Source organism: Lepidochelys olivacea, assembly GCF_965140295.1.
Source record: "Lepidochelys olivacea isolate rLepOli2 genome assembly, chromosome: 1".
Taxonomy (NCBI): domain Eukaryota; kingdom Metazoa; phylum Chordata; order Testudines; family Cheloniidae; genus Lepidochelys; species Lepidochelys olivacea.
In genome coordinates, this window is record NC_140411.1 from 141,246,270 (window position 1) to 141,268,171 (window position 21,902).

The 21,902-nt window shown below is 42.1% G+C and overlaps 1 protein-coding gene across 1 annotated transcript in view; it reads right to left on the minus strand.

The window, feature by feature from the left end:
* The window catches only part of RS1 (retinoschisin 1), a gene marked incomplete at its 3' end in the record, with an annotated part of 29,160 nt that extends 14,954 nt beyond the window's left edge, over positions 1-14,206 (minus strand). The window contains exons 1-4 of the mRNA XM_084617551.1: positions 14,174-14,206; positions 13,440-13,520; positions 3,947-3,972; positions 2,368-2,473 (exon numbers count right to left, since the gene is read on the minus strand). Of these exons, the coding sequence (XP_084473677.1) occupies positions 2,368-2,473; positions 3,947-3,972; positions 13,440-13,491 (184 nt within the window). The 5' untranslated portion in view covers positions 13,492-13,520; positions 14,174-14,206. The remainder of the gene's footprint in view (positions 1-2,367; positions 2,474-3,946; positions 3,973-13,439; positions 13,521-14,173) is intronic.
* Between the last annotated feature and the right edge of the window lie 7,696 nt (positions 14,207-21,902).

Here is a 21,902-nt window from a genome sequence, read left to right on the forward strand (position 1 = left end):
GGAGTGACTTGATTACAGTGTATAAGTACCGACATGGTATTAAATATTTAATAATGGGCTCTTCAGTCAAGCAGAGCAAGGTATAACACAATCCAATGGCTGAAAGTTGAAGCTACACAAACTCAGATTGGAAATAAGGTGTCAATTTTAGCAACGAGAACACTTAACTATTAAAACAATTTACCAGTGCTCATAGTGGATTCTCCATCACTGACAATTTTAAAATCACGATTGGATGTTTTTCTAAAAGATCTGCTCTAGGCATGATTCTGGGGAAGTTCTTTGGCCCATGTTACACAGGAAGTCAGAGTACATGACTGCAGTGCTGCCTTCTGGCCTTCGAATCTATGAAACGTTATACATCTAAGAAATACAGGCCATACCAGAATGGGGGTTGTCACGGACAAGCATCTCAACATGATCTCCCAGAACAATGCTGCAGCAAAAAGGCTAATGCAATCCTTGGATGCATAAACAGGGGAATAGGGAGTTGGAGCAGCCATATGGAGGTGATTTTACCTCTGTATACAGCATTGGTGAGATCAGTACTGAAATACTATGTACAGTTCTGATGTACACAGTATAAAAAGGAGGTTGAAAAATTAGTGAGAGTGCGGGAAAGAGCCACAAAACTTGGAGGGCTGGAGAAAATGCTTTACAGTGAGAGACTTAAAGAGCTCAATCTGTTAAGCTTGTCAAAAACTAGACTAAGAGGTGACTTGATTACTGGGGAGAAAATAGCGGGTACTAAAGGATAAATGATAACCTAGCAGAGAAAGGTATAACAAGAACCAGTGGTTGGAAGCTGTAGCAGATAAATTTGAATTAGAAATAAGGCCCAATTTTTTTTACAATGAGGGTGATTAACCACCGTCCACTGGAATAAACTACCAAGGGGAGTGGTGGATTTTCCAGCTTGGTTTGAGGTCTTCAAATCAAGTCTGGATGCCTTTAATGCACATCTGGAACACGTTAGGCCTTGTCTACACTACGGGGGGAGATTGATCTAAGTTACACAACTTCAGCTATGTGAATAATGTAGCTGAAGTCGACATACTCAGATCTACTTACTGTGGGGTCCACATTACGCAATGTCGACTGGAGACGCTCTCCCGTCGACTCCCTTTGTGCTTCTCATTCAGGTGGAATACAGGAGTCGATGGGAGAGCAACTGGTGGTCGATTTAGCAGGTCTTCATTAGACCTGCTAAATCAACCGCTGATGCATCCATAGCTGCTCATCGAACCCCCAGTAAGTGTAGACAAGGCCTTAGTCACACACAAGTTTATTGGGCTTAATACAGAGGTAGATGGATGGAAGTTGATGTGATGTGGAGGAGGTCAGACTAGATGAGCTAATGGTCCCTTCTGGCCTTGAACTCTATGAATCTACCATCAGTCTAGTGTTCCCCACCCCATGCAAAGACAAAGTGAGTCACCTCTGCACCAAGCCCTAGGGAGCAGGAGAAGGATTTCTGTGGCAGATACTGAACTCAGCCCTGAGGTCATGGCAGCAGCACAATGCCAGTTCATCAACAGGCCTTTTCCTTCATATACCCCTTAATTTCCATTCGTAACCACTTTATAGGGCTAGTCCCCAACACCATTGCCCTGTGGAGACACTGGCTGAAAAAAGGCAGAGCTTGAATAATTCTAATTCTTCAGGTGGGATATCTTAGACCTCATCTACATGGGCAATTTGCCTCAATTCCCGCATTGATAGCTGCTGGCAGCTTGGGTGGCTTCACCAGTGCCAGCCCCTAAGGAGAAATTCTGGCTCCGATGACCTGTAGACATCCCGAGCTAGCTTTAATCTAGTGACTGTGAGCACCGATAGCAGTGAAGCTAGGCAGCACAGGCTTCCAAGTGGGCCGTACAAAGCTGCCCAGGACTAGCTCTGTACTCCAGTGGCTAGATTGCGCTGAAGTCCATGCTGCTGTGGCTTCACTGCTACGGGTACTCACGCTAGCTACATCTAAGCTAGCTCAGGTCTGGCTCCACGTGCTGCAGTCACACCCCCTGACTGCAGTGTAGGCAACCCCTCAGAGGTTCAGCATGAGAGCTGCCCTATGACACAAACCACAATAGCACCCACAGCAGTTAGTAACACAGCCAGCTGAGATCTACTACTCTATTTCTGAGCAGTCCCATCATTGATCCAGTACGCTGGGGCTGAGCTGATCATCCAGAATCAGACAGGACCCATTGTGTGCTAAGGGAATAGGATGTTCAGTTCAAAAGCTACAGACCGACAGTACAGGGTAGCATTTTAGGATGTCAGAACAAGTGAAAATAGTGCTATAAGAAGATATAGAGCGAAAGGCAGTGAAGTACATGGCTCATAACTTGGAGAGAAATAATCCCTTACCTGGCATGCACACTAAGCTGTTGGTTCCGGTGGCCCATACTGAGTTGGCACTTCCTTGACAATCACATTTGCAAGCTTTACTGTGCCAGTGCTCCAAGCGGTCATCCTAATGTAATACAAAAGAAACCAACACAGCTATCATATGTGGTGAGAGGAGACTGGGCCTGATTCTCCAAAGCCTTGCACCTTGTGTAGTCACGTATCTCTCTTCAATGTGAGTGCAGAACACGACCATTGTGCTAGGGAAGCTCTTCACTCCTGCTCTGCACTTACTTTGCGCAGGTATAAAAGATGGCACAAGGCAGTGGAAAAATCAGACCAGCTGTATTTATGGTCCTAGGGTCTGTTCACAGTACATGTAAAGTTTTAATGTGCTACAAAGGCTGATCCTGCTTCCACTGAAGTCAATAAGAGTTTTATCATTTAATGGAAACAGAAATGGTCCCTAAACGAGGAAGTCGCAGGACCTGAGGGTGAAATTCATCCCATTACAAAGAGCCAGAGAAGACTCATGCACCAAACTTAAGTTTTACTGTATAGGTCTGAATTTCACCCCAAATAAATAACGCCATCTAACGCTGCAAAGTATTACTCTTGAGTTCATGAGACTTCCATTAATGTATCAAATTTACATATTTTTGTTTATGCATCATAAATATTTAAGTAAATCTTCCAACATTCATCTCTGCTAAGGAACCAGTATTCTGAAACTCAGGGCCAGACTCTGTCCTTTATTAAAGTGGTATAAATCCGAAGTAACTCAACTGACATCAGTGGAATTATACTGTTTTGATACACTGGTGCCATTGAGATCTGAATCTAGCCCTAACAGAGTATAAATTAGAACCAATTCTCAAAATTGGATGATATATTATGGCATTATTGCATGGGGATTTGTAAGTCAGTGTTTCAAAATTGTGTTAATGTCTTGACCAAGCGTGGGTGATATCAGAAAATTGTGTTTTTTACAGAACGTATGGTAAGGATGATGGGACAGAATGAACCATAATTAATGCCCCTTCCATTCTTGTTAAAGCACAAATAATTTGTGATATTGTGGCTCTGTATGATATTTACAAAGCTAGCTTTGTGCTCTCCCACTTTGAGAACCTACCTCTCCTGGGAATTTTTAATTGTCCAGTATAAATGTGCACATGGGTGCAAGACTGAGCCTTCACTCGTGTGTCTTACTCTGGTAACCTACTGGAGTAAGTCACACAGATGCAAGCTGTGTTTTGCACTTGTGCAGCATGAATCTACATTAGGGGTTTGTACCAGTGGAACTGCATCAATGTGGTTACGCTGGTGCAAATATCTCCATTCTAGACAAGCCCGCAGTGTTGTATTTTTACCGGGAGGTTGCATTCAGATGATCTGGTAATTAACGAACAAATGCAGAAGACCTACACCCATAATTCATATTTAGACAGAATAAGCCACAAACACAGGGACTAATCCTGCATCGTGCTGAGCACCCTCAGCTCCCGCTAACTGCAGTGGGACTTCACTGGCTAAGCATAATGCAGAATTGGTCCCAGAGAGTACTTAGATAACATTCAGATAAGCTTAATGGACTTACCTCACCAGGCGACAATGCCAGCGTAGCTGTGTGGATGAGATAATCAAGCATGTTAGAAAGAATAAAAAGAGAGTTAAGAATCGAAGGTGCTGCAGATAAATCCTGCTGTTCTCAAGAGTTAAATATATTTCACACAAGCTGACTTCCATGTGCTAGCAGAAGGACATGGACTACTGGGCAGGAAGAACACACTGATATAAGGGTGAAATCCCAGCCCCACTGAGGTCAATGACAAAACTCCTATTGACTTCAGTGAAGTCAGGATTTCACCCTAAGTATTTGTACCACAATCATTTTGTGCAACTACAATGAAAGAAAATGAAATTGAAACTGACCCCCACCAATCAATATTATACAGCAGACTAGTTGTTTTCTAACAGTGGTACCTCAGACAAGACCACTGTGGCCGATAAAGGGAAGATTTACAGTTTTCTAAAATTCTCTTACCTTGTTTATCTTATGCCTCCTCCTAAACTGTGGCTTCTTCAAGCACTCTTCCTGATTACAGGCCTGCTCCATCTCCCACTGAAATCAATAGGACCCTGTCTATTGACTTTAATGGGAATTCAATAGGGCCCTATCAGATTTGCTTGTCCAATAAGAAATAGCAAAAAGTACCATGTGACTGCGAAAACTAACCAACACAACTTGAATGTCAAATGTCCAGTGTCCAATACCTGCAGTGAACTGGCAAACTGCTGATGATCAAGCCATAGAGTAGAAAAAAAGTGAATAAATTTGAATGAGGAACTAGAAATCTGCAAGCACATGTTCTTTGAGCAGTAAAAGAGGCTCTTTCTATCAAACAAATTACTTTCTGTGAATTGTTCACTGAACTCTAATTACAGGTTGTTCATTCCTACACTGGGCCATAGCTGAACCCAGCAAGGTTTAAATAATACTAATAGTTAATAATGTCTTACATGTATATAGCAACTTTCATCACATCATATTTCCAAAATGCTTCACAGTCATAATCAATTGAAATACAAACTATTGACAAGGATCAGTTTATCCATTGCTGAAACGTAGACTCCTCTCAGATGTGCCAATGGCTTAGCAAGTATGCATCAACACCCTCAAATGAAGAACACAACAAAGAACACAATGACAGAGGTGAGAGTTTGAAAACTATACAATGGATGTTTTTAAAAAATACGGAACATCTGTTTTAACCTCAGTCCCCTGAGTCAGCATTTCTGATGTCAGCAATTTACAACAATAAACAGGACAATGCCAGATTTATGTGGAATAGAGGTAAATTTGGGTCTAAAATGAATGATGCACCTTACAATCAGGTACAGCTGAGAGCTGTGTGGGCCACAAGCCCTACCCTGCTTCCACTGAATTCAGTGGCACAACTTAAACTGACTATAATTGGAATTTGGATGAGCACAGACTTAGAAAAAATGACTAAATATAAAGTAGAGACCTCTGGATTTTGGCCCTTTGTAAAGAATAAATTCATGATAAAAAATGCTGAATTATGCAATTCAAATGCTTTAACTTCTTTCAGCACAAATTACTGAAATGCAAGTAATATGATCAAGGTGAGAATAGAACATTGAAGTCCCTTCATATTTTGGTTCTAATGATACATTGTGTTTCGTATCCACTTTTTACGGTACTTTACTGCCTTTAATACAGTGAAAATAAATGTTCAGATCAGGTCATTAGCAGCACAGAACATGTTTACACAAATGCTGAGGAGGTGTATTCAGTTTGGTGCACTTTGGGTCACTGAATTACAGAAATAAAACCAGAGACGCTAAGTTCTTTCAGCAAACAGGGCACAAAGTGATTTTAGTTTTTATTTCATTTGGAGGTGTTTGCATTTGGGTAAATCCCAGAGTTCGTACTCCTAACTCAGTAAAAAATACCATTGGGTAGAATGAGTAGCTTTGCCTCAGTAAGGAGTTGAAGGCTCAGTCCTTTCTGCTGCATATGACGTCCATTTTGGTAAGCAATGAGGCATGCCTACTTGCTAGTAACTCTAGAGCTGGGCCTAAATCAAAACCCTAGGTCTGAACATCCACAAGCACTGAGGATGTCTGCATTTGATGCCTCACTGACCACTCTCTAGAATGGGACAAACCAACCCCCCTGCCGGAGCTAAGAACTCCAAATCTTGGGGGTGTTTAGATCCAGATATAAACTTGGTGGCTTTGGCCCTATCTAAATAATGTAGTGTTGAATATCTTCTGACTTTATAATTCTCTAATAACTTATCTAAATGGATTATTATACATTCTTTCTATTTTTATGGGGAAAATCCTGGGCCCTTTGAAGTCAGAGTGAGATTCAGTGAGAACAAGGTTTAGCCTGTGGTGAGTAGTTGATCAGTTCATAGGTAATTCAAGAACTGTAAAAGCAAGAGCTCAATAAGAAGAAGTTAGGATTTTATTCAAGCTGGTTGGAAATTTTCAAAATTCAAAAGTTTTCAGCTAAAATGGGACATTTTTTTTGCCAAAATGTTTGCCTAAAAAAAAATCAAATTCTAAATTTTTTTCAGTGAAAAAATAGTCATTTGCAAAAAAAAGTTGTCACTGTTTTTTACCAGCTATAAAACTTGATGAAAAATGTTGAATTCCAGAAGTTTTCTGTGAAAAGGGGATAATTTTGCTGGCAAAAAGTTTTTTGTGAAAAATGTTCTTGTTTGTTACCAGCTCTAAAACTTACTCTGGAATTAGACACAAAAAAGAAGTGATGTTGGTGTCATATTTCAGGTCATATGAATTCTTGTGAAAAGAACCACCAACACCAGTTTTCTATGTCTCTACTGGCTTTATTTGGGGGTGCTGGAGGCTTACAGTCAGTTGCTTGTGTGGCCATTTTTGTGCCATGGCCTCTTGAAGTGCTCTTGCCCTAGAGCTGAACACTGAGCGAATGGGAGGGTTAGGCATGAGGCACAGCATTGGATTGGGTTGGGGCTGGGATGGGGTGGGACAGAAAAGGAGCAGCCTCAGGAAGGAGAGCGTCTCTTCCCTGTCCTCATTCCTGCTGGCTCCTAGTTGTGAGTTGTTGTGACCTAGTGGATAGCACCAGGTAGCCCGCCTTGGGGCACTGTCCCTCTGGTTGAGCAGTCCTGCTCTCCCCACACTTTTAGCCTTCAGCTCAGGGTAGACTCACCGATCCCTGCTCTCCACCTCCACCCCCTCCCTTTTCTGTACTGTGGTCCCGTGTCTTGTCTGGTTTAGATCTAGATTGTACAGTCTTCAAGGCAAGAACTATGTCTTATTCTACGTTCTGTAAAGCACTATGACCAGACTTAATAATTACAAATTGATAATCTTCTGTGCACCATAGCTGAGACTCTGCTGGCTCAGCTCCAGGCGGGGTTTCAGATCACCCCTTCTACACCTTACCTTATCGGCCCTGAACGTTCTGGATAACTTTCTTTTGTAACTGGAGAAATCACAGTGCGTAGATCTTTGACAAGTAAAGTTAATTTTGGGCAGCATTTACACTGCAGACCCAACATCTAGCTTTTAAAAAAAATTTACACTGAAGATTGTCACATGACTAAAAGCAATTAACTGGAGATCAAGGCAAGTTGGGTTAGGTCAGGTACAAGAGAGGTAAACTGCCATGTGGTATATAAAAAACCCAGCATATTTAATGAAAGGAGCAGATAGTTGCAGCCTCTCATAAAATTTCTAATAGTTATTAGAAAAAAAAAGAGTTAATTGGTGAAGGAAGGCATATAGCTTAGCGTGGTCTAAAATGATACTGTTAAGAGGAAACAAATTTTCAGTCAAAGGAAAAGAACAGAATTGACAAAATTTAAAGAACAGGGATAATACTAAGATCACTTCTGGCAGTGCCTATTGGATCTCCGACACTGGAAGAATGCTAGAGCATACTTTCAAGAGTGATTATGTTTTAAGACAGATGTAATAACATATGCGAGATCTATTTATGAAACAGTGAACCCTTTTTAGATTATACAAAACATGATTAAAATAGATCATGTTATATGACCAAATAAACTCAAGTAAATCAAAATAGTGGAAACACAGACATGTGGAGAATGTTTATTTTTGTTTATTTGCTTCTTTAAATGAACATCGTCAAACTAAAAATTGCATTTCTGCTTGGAAATATTTTGCCTATTATTTGTGTAGATAACAGCAAAGTAGACCATAAAGAGAGAAATTAGTAAATCATATTTTCTCTTTTTATAGTTTGTGTCTTTGGCAATATTTTGGGCACAATCGATTTAATTGTTTCACCGGTATAATCAAGTAAGTTAGTTAGTTACCCCTCTTGTTTTTGTGAGTCATTTCACACAGTAACAGGGCAAAGAAAAACATGTTAAAATGAAAAAATATGACAAAAACTACAAAAAACTGACAGGAAAACTAAAGAAATAGGTGATGTACCTAAAACTACTTCTAATTCATTTTCTGAATCTGACTTGGTTTCAAGTTGATAGTGTCTCTTTAATGTCACAATATATAAAAAAATATTCAATCGAGTTTTTTAATACAACACTTAGCACTTGAAAGGGTCAAGACACTATACAGATATTATTTATTTTATCCTCTTAAGCCCCACTCCGAGGTACACGGACCACAGGTAAGTACTATCATACACAATTTGTAGGTAGGGAAACTGGAATAGAAAGCTGAAGTGAATTACCCAAAGCCATAAAAAGCATCAGTGGCAGAGGCAAGATTAGAATCTGAGACTTCCCCGACTCAGTGCTTATTACCCCAGCCCATACTACTTTTCTATAGAGAAGTTAGTAGAAGTCATAATTATGCAGATGGGTAAAAATCCATCCAAATGTATTCCTTAGTATTCTGCTGTTTGTGTTTACTGAAAAGAAAAACAACCTTTGGGTCTGTTTGCTATTTTGCACACAGTAAATTAAATACTCAGCACCCTGACATCAGTGGGGGGCGGGGGGTAGCACAGGTACAAATGAAAGCAGAATTAGGCCTAAGACATCTGTATATTTTCCATACTTTTGATGTCTCCCATCCTTAAGTGATAATATTTGAGATGTTCACACGTGCTTGGCTGTGTTATACTTACAAATGAGTTCCTGAAATTATAAAACCATTGAAATGTACATCAAATTTTTCAACAAGACTAAGGAGTATCTGGGTTTTAAAAAATAGAAACGTATAAAATATTTATGTAGTAGTTTATACAATGAATGTAATAAATAAGATATAATCCAAAATTTAAGACTAATTTGGTATCTGTGGAATAAGTAATACTATAAAAATGCAAATACCTCTGCTGTAATTACAGTATTAAATGCAATTCTTTATAATTTCTCTCCCCTCATATCTTGCAGTCCTGGTTACCTGCTAACCTCTCTACCAAAGGTGAATTCATTCCATTGGTGCTGTAGAAATCTAATGAACGCCTTAGGATCTTTGGGGATAAGTGATGCTATATAAATATACAACATCACACTGATACATGTTCAGTGCAATTCACCCCTGTGCAGAGGGCCAACCTTTCTCGAGGACATAAGTGGCAAAGGGCAAGTGTGCTGGGGTGAAATCCTGGGACCGTTGAAATCCATTGTTTTGCCATTGACTTCACTGGGGCCAGGATTTCACCCTTAGTATTTAATGGCATTTAAGTGCATAGGCCTCTTGCTGGCCCTCTGCACAGGTTCTCACCTTTTGTGTGCAATAATCCTCTGGCAGCCATTTGTCAAATATTTCAGTCCTTTGACGTTTCAGCTGTAAAATGTGCTCTTTGGGCCAGATGCTCAGCTTATGTAAATTGGACACACTCCACTGATTTCATTCAGTCACTGATTTACACTAGCTAGCCATCTGCTCCTGGGATGAATCGTGTTTCGGGGACCCTTCTGTTCAGGTTTAGCAACCAGATTCAGTCAGGTTCTCATATTTTCCCAGGGCGTATTCCTTGGGTGCTACAAAAGCAGCACGCACAGCAGCAATGTACATTTTGTGTGCCTTAGCCCTGAGCTGCAGGGTTCAAATGCTTGCAATATAGTAACTCAAGACAAAAATTTCAAAACTGCCAAAGTGATTTAGGAGCTTGTGTCCCATTTTTCAAAAGGGACTTAGGCATTTAGTGGTCAGTCAGTCCAGGATTTCACCCCCTGTGCAGAGGGACCCAGCAAACTTACCTTTGCCACTTATAACCTCTAAATAGGGCTTTACTGGAACTTAAGTGAAGCAGAGGTCTTGGTCTGTTCCTCCACACAGGGGTGAATTCCACTGAATGTGTATCATGTGTAACTTGTGTATGGGGCAGATTTGAACAAAGTTGCTTTCAGTGGGAGTTAGGCACCTAGGTGCTTTTGAAGATCCTACTAGGTGCCTATCGGCATCTGAAAGCACTTAATGACCTTTGAGAATCTGTCCCTCAGGGCCTAGTTTGCTTTTGAAAATGGGACTTCAGCTCCTAAGTTTCAAGGCCCCTTTCAAAATTTGACCTGAAGTCTTCACACCAATGCATCACTTGGCTGGTCTACAGAGACTGCCAACAGACATCAACAGAGCTGCTGTGGGACATAAGGGGGACCTGTTCTCCTATCTGCTATCCTGTTGATGTGTCCCCCTCAGTGCAGTTGCAGATCTTGCGCATTTTCACTCCCGGTCCCCACCCTAACTTTATTCATGCGCTTTCTCCACAGCCAAAAGGGAGCCAGTTGTGATGCAGCTATGTGTATCTCCTGGGCTGAGGCTACCAGCTCATTTCAGTAACTACCAACCAGGGCAGGATTTGAGCCAGAGACATAAATGGTGAAAGGTCAGTATCTCATTAGCCATCTCCTGAACCAGCTACTTCCCCAAGAAGAGAGAGATGCTATTTTGTTTTAAACTTCTCTCTGATCTTTAAACCTGCTGGGAATAGATTTCTCATCACCATCTGCACTGATTGCAATGTTCCCTGTCCTTTCCCTTTAACACAAAGTAGAAAATAATAATATAAACATCACATTTTGTGACCTGGGGTAGGCAGGACACAAATATGTATTAGGAAACTTAGACATCTGGATTGAAATCCTGGCCGCATTGAAGTCAAAAACTGCAATTGAATTCAGTGGGACAAGGATTTCACCTCTGATGCATCTTAATTAGAAGATGATCAAAAATGAAAAATGATGAAAGACTTCAAAGTTTTTAAATTGTTTCTGTTTCACAACACCCAAAATGGATCCACTTTAGAGTTCTAGGGTTTTTTTTTTATTTTTATGTGTGAAAAGTCAATCATTTTTTAAATAAAAAATGTTATCAAAAACCACTATCAAAATGATTATTACAATGTTTTGGTAAATGGAAAAAACTGCAATTTTGATGTTTTTGATGTTTTCAGTAATGATTTTGATACATGTTTCAATAAAAAAGTATTGTGAAAAGGATTTGCAAAAAACAAATAATTTCAAAAACAGTTTGTCGAAACTTTTTTTTTTTTGCTTTTAAAGAAGGTCCTTTTTAATGAATTTTTTTTCATCTGAGAAATGTTGAGCAGCTCTGATCTTGAAATTCACACCATTCTTCCTGAGTATTGGTGGTCATAAGGTATATTGCCGCCACTAGATATATTGGGGTAGCCTGGGTATAACTTAAGGTGGCCCTTAATGGGATTTGAATGTTGCTGTTGTTAAACCCACAGCTGATACAGAAGAGGCTCATTTTTTTAACTATAGGGATGAGTTCATTTTTCCATGCATATACTGACACTGACAGAAGAATGCAGAATAAGCATGTCACATTCAATGCGTTAAAACATATTTGTGTCAATAAAAAGCTCAGTGTGCACTTTATCTCTATATGGATTTGGGACCAGCAGCTGCTCAGGCACTAGTCACAAGAGCTTGCCATAGCAACATCTGCTGCTGCTTTGGTAGGGCCCACTGCAAATATAAGAACCAACCAAAAGGTGCATGTAAAACTGAAGAGAACAACTAAACTGGTTAGTACAGGATAACTGCTCATAGCTTACGTGATTGACCTGATGCCACCTTCTTGATGTTGTAAGCTACATGGAGAAACCGATAGGAATTCTAAGAGACTGGGATAAAAGACTGGAACGCAGTCATTTTAATGTACAGGAGGTAAATGTGCAGTATAGAAGGCACTTCCGTGAGGAAAGAGAAAAAAACAGGAAATACGGAAAGCAACGTTTGGAAAGTGATGGCACAAGTAATTTTTTGCACCTCTATCCAGAAATGTGGGTGCCCAATCAAAACGAAACAGTGCTGGGATTCATAGGAAAATAGAAACACATTACAATAAAGCCCCTCCACATCCAGTCAAGTAATGCTAAATAGGTTTGGCTTAAACCCATAAGTTCCAGGAAATTTGAAGGCTGACAAGTCAGCTACATGCAAACGAAGACAGGAGAGATATGGGATATCATAACAATGTACAAATATCTGAAGGGAACCAAATTATTGTATGAGATACTCTGAGCTATAACAAGGAATAATAGGATGAAATTAAGACAGGACTAATTTGGGAAAACTTTCCTGATCACAAGATGCATTAGGCTAAAATAAAGGACATGGATATGAATAGGTTTCGGACTTTAAAAACTAGACTAGACAAAACAATAAAAAATATACTGGAAGAAACAATTTTGTATTCTCAGGGGGATGAATTGGATTGTCCGATATTCTGACTTCTGAAATTCTGTGATCCTTAATGTGGTTAGATATTATGGGGTGAAATTAATGGGCGTTTTGCCTTTGATTCCAATGGGATCAGAATTTCAAATGAGTCTATAAATGTATCTCCTTGTAGCTAACACTGGTAATACCTAGGCACAATGGGGTTAATTAAGGATAGATGGAGGGTAGCTGTGACCCCCTACATTTTCTGGCTTTTGGCAACTCTTATTAAACTCCTATTATTGATGGTTTCCTTAAACTTAAACTTAAAATTTCAAAATCAGTAAATAATTTTCAAATTTTCTTCAGATATCTATTTTTTTATTCAGTAGAGTAGTTCTTTTGAAACCTTTCCACTACAACTCTGATTTTCCAGCAAGTTCTGGAAACCTCTGAAAAATCTTTGGGGAAATGAGGATTTGTATAATCAGAAATGCAATATTATGCTGTCAAGGGTCACAACCAACCTTCACTTAATCAAAAGGTTTGATTCATGAGAGACCAGCTCCTTCATATTATACAGTACCTCATTTTTCAAATAAGTATTATTTACTCCCTGATTAAGAATCATTACAGTCTCCTGTCCAAATTTATATTTTGGCAAATTATATGTCAATTTTTTAAAACGGCAATTATTTGGTATTCAGAGAACTATGAGAAATATTCTCTCTCTCTCTCACTCTCTCTCTCTCAAATGCAAGTGTACATAAATTACATTGGTTCTAAAATTTTTCCTTTACACAAATTATTATGTCTCCAATAGCACTTACAGAAGAGCTCACTCTCTACCCCACGGCCAATGACAGAATAAGGAGGGGTGAGTGAAACAAGAAATATAAATACAAACAGCCAAAAGTGCCTGCAAGTAGGTACAGTGCATACCTTTGTAGCAGAAAAGAAGAGACAGCAGGATGTTCTCCATCTTGAACTGCATCTCTTCTTTTGTCTTTCAAGAATGGGTACCTAGTGCACACACAGCTTTCTGAGAATGAGTGAGATTAACTTGAGCAATGCCTGATTAAGCACATTACTCTCCTTAGCTCTTATGGTTTTACCAAATACAATCAAGCCAGCCATACACTACTACAGTCATCAAAGCTCCATCCTAGAGAAGATATCAAGAGGAACAGTATTTAAAAGGTTTCAGAGTAGCAGCCGGGTTAGTCTCTATTCGCAAAAAGAAAAGGAGTACTAGTGGCACCTTAGAGACTAACCAATTTATTTAAAAGGCACGACGTGTATAGTGTGTATATAGTATATTTCCCCCTTCATTTTTTCCCACCATAAACACTTGGTGATATTTGTTTTTCTCAAAACTGTCTTGCTTAGAAAACAGCCCTGGTTATAATGTTTTCTAAGCCCACAAAGAGCAAAGGATTGAGAGCAGCAATGACTTAATCTAGAAGAAGCAGCACATTTGACCTATGCAGCTATTTATCTGCTGACTACTTGTAAAATCTTGAACCAAAAAATAAACCACCGTAAGAAGCCTTCCTTTGCTAAAAGTTCTACCTCATAGTATCCTTCCGTTAAAAGTCACTATCAGACAATTTAAATTGCAGTCCATTGTTCTCACACTTCGTAAAGCAACCCCATGTCCTTTCATGTATTTATACCTGCTCCTGTATTTTCACTCCATTCATCCGATGAAGTGGGTTCTAGCCCATGAAAGCTTATGCCCAAATAAATTTGTTAGTCTCTAAGGTGCCACAAGGACTCCTCGTTGTTTTTGCTGACACAGACTAACACGGCTGCCACTCTGAAAACTGAAGACAGTGAGAGCCTTCTCTAAAGCCTGTTGAAGTCAGTGGAAAGACTCCTGCTTTGGATCAGGGCCTAAAGCCCTATTAATTAGGTATGATTGTCGTTGACTTTTAGAGGAAGGATAGTATTGGTGTTACTACTTCTGGCCCGCCCGCTCTGCTTCTGGAAGTGGCTGGCATGTCCCTGCGGCCCCTGCAGGGGGGTGGTGTCTCCATGCGCTGCCCCTGCCCTGAGCGCCAACTCTGCCAACTGTGGCCAATGGGAGCTGTGGGGGTGGTGCCTGCGGGCAGCCGTGCGTGGAGACCCCTCCGGCCTCCCCATCTAGGAGCTGCTGCCAGAGCGGGGTGCAGGTTGCTTTTGGGAGCTGCCCGAGGTAAGTGCCACATCCAAACCCCCTGCCTCAGCCCAGAGCCCACACCCAAACTTCCTCCCAGAGCCCGGCCTCCGCAACCCTCCTGCACCCCAACCCCCTGCCCCAGCCCAGAGCCCGCCCCCTGCGCCCAAACTCCCTCCCAGAGCCCGCCCCCTGCACTCCCTCCTGCACCCCAACCCCCTGCCCCAGCCCAGAGCCCACACCAAACTCCCTCCCAGAGTCCGCCCCCACACCCTCTCCCACATCCCTGCCCCAGCCCAGAGCCTGCCCCCAGACTCCCTCCCAAAGCCCGCACCCCAACCCCCTGCCCCAGCCCAGATTCCATACCCCGCACCCAAACTCCCTCCCAGAGTCAGTCCCGCACACCCTCTCCCACACCCCAACCCCCTGCCCCAGCCCAGAACCTTCCCACGACACCCAAACTCCCTCCCAAAGCCCGCCCCCCACATCCCAACCCCCTGCCCCAGCCCAGAGCCTGCCCCCAAACTCCCTCTGAAAGCCCGCACCCTGCCCTGCACCCCAACCTCTTGCCCCAGCCAAGAGCCCACACCCAAACTCCCTCCCAGAGCCCGATCCCTCACCCCTCACACGGCACCTCTCACACCCAAACTCCCTCCCAGAGCCTTAGGCAGGTGTGGGGTGGGGCAGGACTTGAACCCATTCTGGGCACCACCAAAAATTATATAAACCTGCCGCCCCTGCCAACAGAAGTTGGTCCAATAAAAGATACTACCTCACCCACCTTGTCTCTGTAATATCCTGAGGTCACACAGCTGCAACAACTCTGCATACAACATGTAGGAGCATTTTTATAAATAAAGTTAAATGCAAAAATATCAGTCCAATGTAATTTGAGATGGTCCAGATTTTAAGTCTCTGTTTCTCTTATTTAATATTGTATTGATTTTGTTGTATGCAGATAAAATCAAAGGTAAAAACAATTCCATACACACAAAGGAAAATGGAGACACAACGTATGATGGGAATTGCACTTTTCCCAAGCATTCAGACAATGGAATATTTGAGAACAGGTGAATTGACATGGATATAAAATCAAAGGTGTTTAAAGCTGTACAAACTAGCTTTATGTCTTGGATCAACTATGCTGACCCTTCGCTGAAGTGACACAAGCACAGTAGCATGAACACTGCCCTGGCCCTGCAGTTCTCTGGCGGAGACCTATGTTAGATAATGCAGGTGGGATGAAGCCTTCTTCCCATCAGTGATGATATCACCAATTACCTACTGTGCTGACCTCAGTGTTCCCCGCCATGTGTCACAATGAGGCTATTTGCATTCAGCAGCAGAAGTCTGTGTGTGGGTGGTGGCAGCAGCAGAACTGTTATTATCACAGCAGCTACCAGTACTCAGAAACACTCATCCCTTCTTTAGAGGAGGCACAGGATGCTACTCTCTCCGTCTGTTTCCCTCGCTTCCTGATAATGCTGCACACTCCCCATGCCGCATGCATCAGTGTTTCTATTCACTATTGTCTCCTGGGTTACAGAATCAAAATATACTCAGTGAAACTGGGAATCTCTCATCAGTTCTGTACCCAGCAGTATACATTAACTTTGTAGAGGTCTGAATCACAGAATCATAGGGGACAAATTTTGTGGTCCTTTACTGAGCAAAACTGTCACTGAACTCCTTGAAGTTTTGCTCTGATAAGGACAAAAGAGGAGGGTCCATAGAAACCAGAGATGGAAAAGACCTCTTAGGACACATCAGGCCTGATTTACACTCACACTGGCAATTCCATTAAATCCAGTCCAGATTCACACCATGAAAAGAGGATCAGACATGTCTACTCCAGCCATTCTACTACAGGAGGAGGGAACAGTTCAAGATTGCACCCTATGATTTGTTCTCCTGTGTTTATTTATCCACATAATGTTTTATAGTGCTCGTCATCACAGTATCTGACCACCTTACAAATGTAAATGGATTTAGCTTCACGACACCCCATTGAGGGAAGTATTCAGTGGTGGTTAAAAAAAAAATTGGGTAAACTAACCTAAACTCAACTTCATATTCCCCAAATGAGAAGATAAATTCCACAGTCCCCAACTGAGAAGTGGGTAACCTCAGTTTATCTGAGTTTACCCTTGACTACACTACTGAAAGTATTATTACCTCAGTTTACAGATGGGGAAACTAAAGTGCACAGAGGCTAAAGCCCAAATATTTATCAGCTGGCGCTGACTTTGGGTACCCAATTTGAATTGCTTTGGAACTGATTTTTCAAAGGTGCTGACCACTTGTAACTTCTGTTTATTTTGCTTGACTCTGCCTACTTTATTCACGTTTATTAGCACTTGAATCCACAAATATTCCTGTTGACCTCATTGGGGATCACTCAAGAAATGAGGTGTTACTCAATGTGACTGATATTATCAGAATCTGGCCCTACATGGAGGCTATCGGTGCTAAGCACTATTAAAAAGCAAAGCCTCAGCTGGCCACCCAGAATCCGTAAGCCCTTTTGGCCTTACAAACTTACCTGAAGTAATACTCAGTGAATGTCTGTAGAAAAGCTGGGAGTAGAACCCAGACCGCCTGACTCCCATGCCACTGCTTTAGCCTTTGTATAGATATTTATACCCGTGCAAAGAGGGTTTAAAGTGCTACCAAATCAGAATGGTTGTGTCTGATACACACTTGGCATAGGTGTAAATGACACACAAGGTGCAAGACAGAGGAGAATCAGGCCCAAGATCACCCTTCCTCTCATGCTAGGCTTCTTCCCATAGATATCCCCATAGATAATTCCCTCTGGTATATTCTCCAGGGAAGAATGGTTCACTGGTATATTTTCCAGTGCTAGGATTGCTCCTTATGACACAGAACATAATCTGTGGTCTATGGATCAGCAGTTGTCTACAAAGCACTTATGCCACAGATGGCTAGTTGGTCATATGATGATGGCTCTCCTCCTTATTACCAGCTGCAAAAGTACACTAACAGAAAATGAAATGCATTAAATGCTTTCCTAATAATTCTTTGACATATAAACTCTTGCTGTAGGTGTCCCTGGGAATTTACAAAAGGAAGTCAAATAGGAGGAGAGGTGAGTCACTATTAGAGCTGGCCAAAAAATTTTGAACTACTGTTTACTGAAAATTATCTTTTTTAAAAACCCATTTTTTTCTGAAAAGTAACAGACATTGCAGTAATTCTTTTTTCATTATTAGACATTTGCCTTTTGAAAAAGAGACTTTTTAATCGTTTTTCTTTTTATCTAAAACATTCTTGAAAATGTTGTCAAGCTATTTCCTTTCCCGGAAACCCTGTGTTTGATCAACTAAACAATCCGGTTTCAGATTTTGATGACAAACGTTTTGCAAAGGTTGTTTTAAAGGAAAAATGAGTCAATTTCAAACCCTTTGCAGCAAGACCCGAATACAAAGTGTGTTCATAGAATCAGGAAACTGGACGGGACCTGGAGAGACCATCCAGCCCAGTCCCCGGCCCTCATGTTCATTTTTTGGCAAGCCCTCTCTGCACGGCGCAGTGTCACCGCTAGAGAGACCCGCTGCACTATGGGGAAGTCTGCGAGACACCTTCGTTGCCTTCCCAAGGCAGGAACAGGAGCTTGGCTTGCACGGCGCTGGCTGCAAGCCGCAGCCGCTGCCCCCTTTGAGTGCATGCCTGCTGCAGCGTCACAGGTCCCCGACCTCAATCTGGTTTATTTATTTAGAAATGTTACTATAAATTCTCTCATTAATTATATCCCCAGCCTGGAAAAACGCGAAGAGTCTAACTTCCCCCTTCCCCAGAAAGGAACCAAAACCAAAACAAAGCCATAGGCTCTTGGTTCCACTGGGGCTCGAACCCAGGACCTTCTGCGTGTAAAGCAGACGTGATAACCACTACACTATGGAACCGCCGCACGGCTGCACTCCGCCGCCGCCGCCTTTGTGCAGGAAGACACCGCAAGCCGCCGGCTCCCCGCCCACGCCGCGAGAACGAGCGGCTGCTGGCCCCGCCGCGCGCGCGGCGCCTCAAAGCCGCCCCTGTGCCCAGCGCGTGGCGCCCCCTTCCCCTGCAGCCCTGGGAGCGCGCGGCTTGCTGCGGGCCGGCCCGCGCCGCGTCCCAGAGAAGGCAGCGGGCAGGCGCGAGCCGAGGGGCAGCGGGCGGGGTGCTGGGAAGGAGCCGCCTGCCCTCAGCCCCGAGGAGCGCCCAGTCTGAAATGCCAGTGCCCCACGGGTCTGGACGCGGCTATGGCTGGGTTTGCACATGAGGGAAACCGGGGCCCACAGAGGTTTCGTGGCTGCCTCAAGCCAGTGGTTGAGCAAAAATGAATGTCTGCTTTGTCTTCAGAACGTTTGCACTTCAGATGCCCTCTCTGGCAACCAAAGGGGCCATGTCCACACTGGGGCCTGTGCTGGCTGTTCTAGCTATCGCCATTTCTCCGCAGGGTTCTGGTCAGGAATCTGCAGGGCAGGACAGCTGTTATTTTCTGAGACTCATGCCCTAGTCCATCCCCAAAGCACTTAATACATTTCGCGCTGTTTTGTAATGTGGTTCAAAGACCAAAATCCCTTTCATCCGTGCCGATCAGGGAAAGCGGTAGCACCCGTTGAGCCCTATTTTTTCAGAGGCAATGAAATACTTTTCTTGAACACACTTCTGGGGGATGTGGGGAGCACTGGATCCTGCACTCATTTTATAAAACTATAATATAATTACCTACAGGACTGGGACAGCATGAGTAGGAGGGTGAAACTTCCCTATCCACACTAACCAAGGAGATGGTGGTTGACCTGGGTTGTAGCACTATTGTGTTTAAACACAGTAATAATTTCACTCCGTTCTCTAGCGTGAACAAAGCCACAGTACTGTGCATGAGTGCTGAGGGTCCTGCAAGGAGTTAGTTACAGGTGACATTAATTGTAATGGAAGTCAACAAGATTGCTCACCTGCATAGCAGTTCAGCATGTGTATGACTATTTGTAGCATTGAGGGCCTATGTTGTTTGTGCCTCAATGCAGATTTTCATGACATGTCTGAAGGAGCAGTTAAGAAGTATTTAACATTTTTAATTAACACATTTTAATGTTTTAATAAATTCTTCAGCCCTGGACTATAAATGCTTTGAAGGGGCAGTAACAGTAAGTAGAAGGGTGGGGGGAATCTAGCTTTGTTTAATTGTCTGTTTAAAAATAACACTGTCAGGACTGACAACTTTGTTTTTATTTGCAACCTTAGTTGTATACATCCTGCCAGTCCCCTACTTTGCTTATTTGCTCTATTCTTGAGAACAAGAAGAGAACAGATTCTTAAATTGATATATTACATTTCAATACCCAGCATGCTGACAGAATGGTTAAGGGGCAGGATGAGCGTAGTGAGCTGCTGGAAGCGGTGCGGGCCGAGGGACGTACTGGCCGCTGCTTCCCGCAGCCCCCATTGGTCTGGAGCAGCGAACCGCGGCCAGTGGAAGCCATGATCGGCCGAACCTGTGGATGCGGCAGGTAAACAAAACAGCCTGGCACGCCAGGGGCTTTCCCTGCACAAGCGGCGGAACAAGTTTGGGAACCACAAATATATTGCGGCTTTTTAAAATCACTTTTTCATTGGGAGGAAAACAGCGGTGATATATTTTCTTTGGCGTAGAGGATAGGTCTTTTTTAAAAAAGGGTAATAAGGAAATGGGTAGAATTTGTCAGTCTTGTATAGTGTCCCTTTAAGAAGTTGTGAGATAGTCCAGAATGGATCCAAAGTAGTAGTTATTATGATTTATCCTAACAATAATTATGTAGTACATATTAGTGATTGAATTTGTTTGCGATCATTAAGAAAACAAACCGGATATATTTGCTTTCTAAAATCTGCATAAAAATATTAAGCATTTTCCTTTAAATGAGAGAAGTCAAAAAAGGTAAAAGAGAAGCCTAAAACTGTGTTCTTTAACCCATCCCATTTTGCCTCTTGTTCTAATACATAAGATCTGCCGTACCCAGGACACTGCGTGCTAGGGTACCTAAAGGATAAATTATCACCTTAACTGTGAGGCATCTGTTTTTTAACTAGATCGTTACTTTTACTTTGATACGGGTGTGTTTTCAGTGAACACAAACAATAAGTTGAAGGACAGACAAGAGCTTTGGAGGTGCCATTTTCTTACAATGTAGCTTTGAGGATATGTCTTCTGTCAGTAGAGGGCTCTCAGTGCTCACTTCGATGAGTTGCTCATTCCCTGTAGTTCCTGATGCTCTCCTTACCCAACTAACTGTTCCAAATCTTTATGGTATAACACAAGTTTGTGTAGGTACAGTGAAACACAGTCTGTAGGTATTCTGAAATACCCCTTTGCAACACTGCACCTTTGTAACATTTTTTTAGTGCTAGCTAACACACCTCAGTAAAAACATGATCCTGTAAACACCTGTATTTGTGCTTTGCTTTTCTACCATGAGTAGTCCAATCAAAGTCCATATCACAGTAGTAAAGTTCAGGATATATTTACAGGAGTGGCACCTAAAAATGTAATCAGAAATTCCATGACTCAGGATTAAGAAGGTCAGAAACATGTTATTCTTCATTAGCACAAGGGGCAGAAAACTCTAAAATTTAAGTTTGTTAACATTTGTAGTTAAGCATGTATATCTTCATTTTTTTTGTTACTAATGTTTTCTTTAAGTAACTTACGATGTACGATAATTGATTGTGACTAGGAAGAAAAGTGTTAAAGTTCATTTTTCATTAGGTGTAATTTCACAATAATAAGGGGAAAGGACGGGGAGCAAACAACTTCATGCTTCTCTTGCCACATGTCCAATGGCTGCAAGTACTAGCTGGCAAATCCAGTTTTAGAAAACAAACCAAAACCACACTTTTAGGGACCGGCTAATCAGTTACTTTTAGTATTAATAGTTTGAAGAGCCTATTAATAATTATACTTTAGTTCGCACAGGAGGTAAGTATCGTTATCCCCATTTTACACATGTGGAAACTGAGGCACGGGGTGGGAAGGCCCAGCTATACAAAGAATCTTTGATGCCTAAATGTCAGATTTATATGGCACTGTGAGCCACAAACTCTAACTCTGGAGGCACCTAAACTCACTCAGTGCCTAAATTTTTGCTGCAAAGTTCACCGAGGCACCTAAGTTTCTGCATCCTAACGCATATCTCACACCTAAGCCCTAGAGGGATCCTCAAAATAGGGGAAGATGAGCAGAGGAGTGCCTGTATCACCTGCAG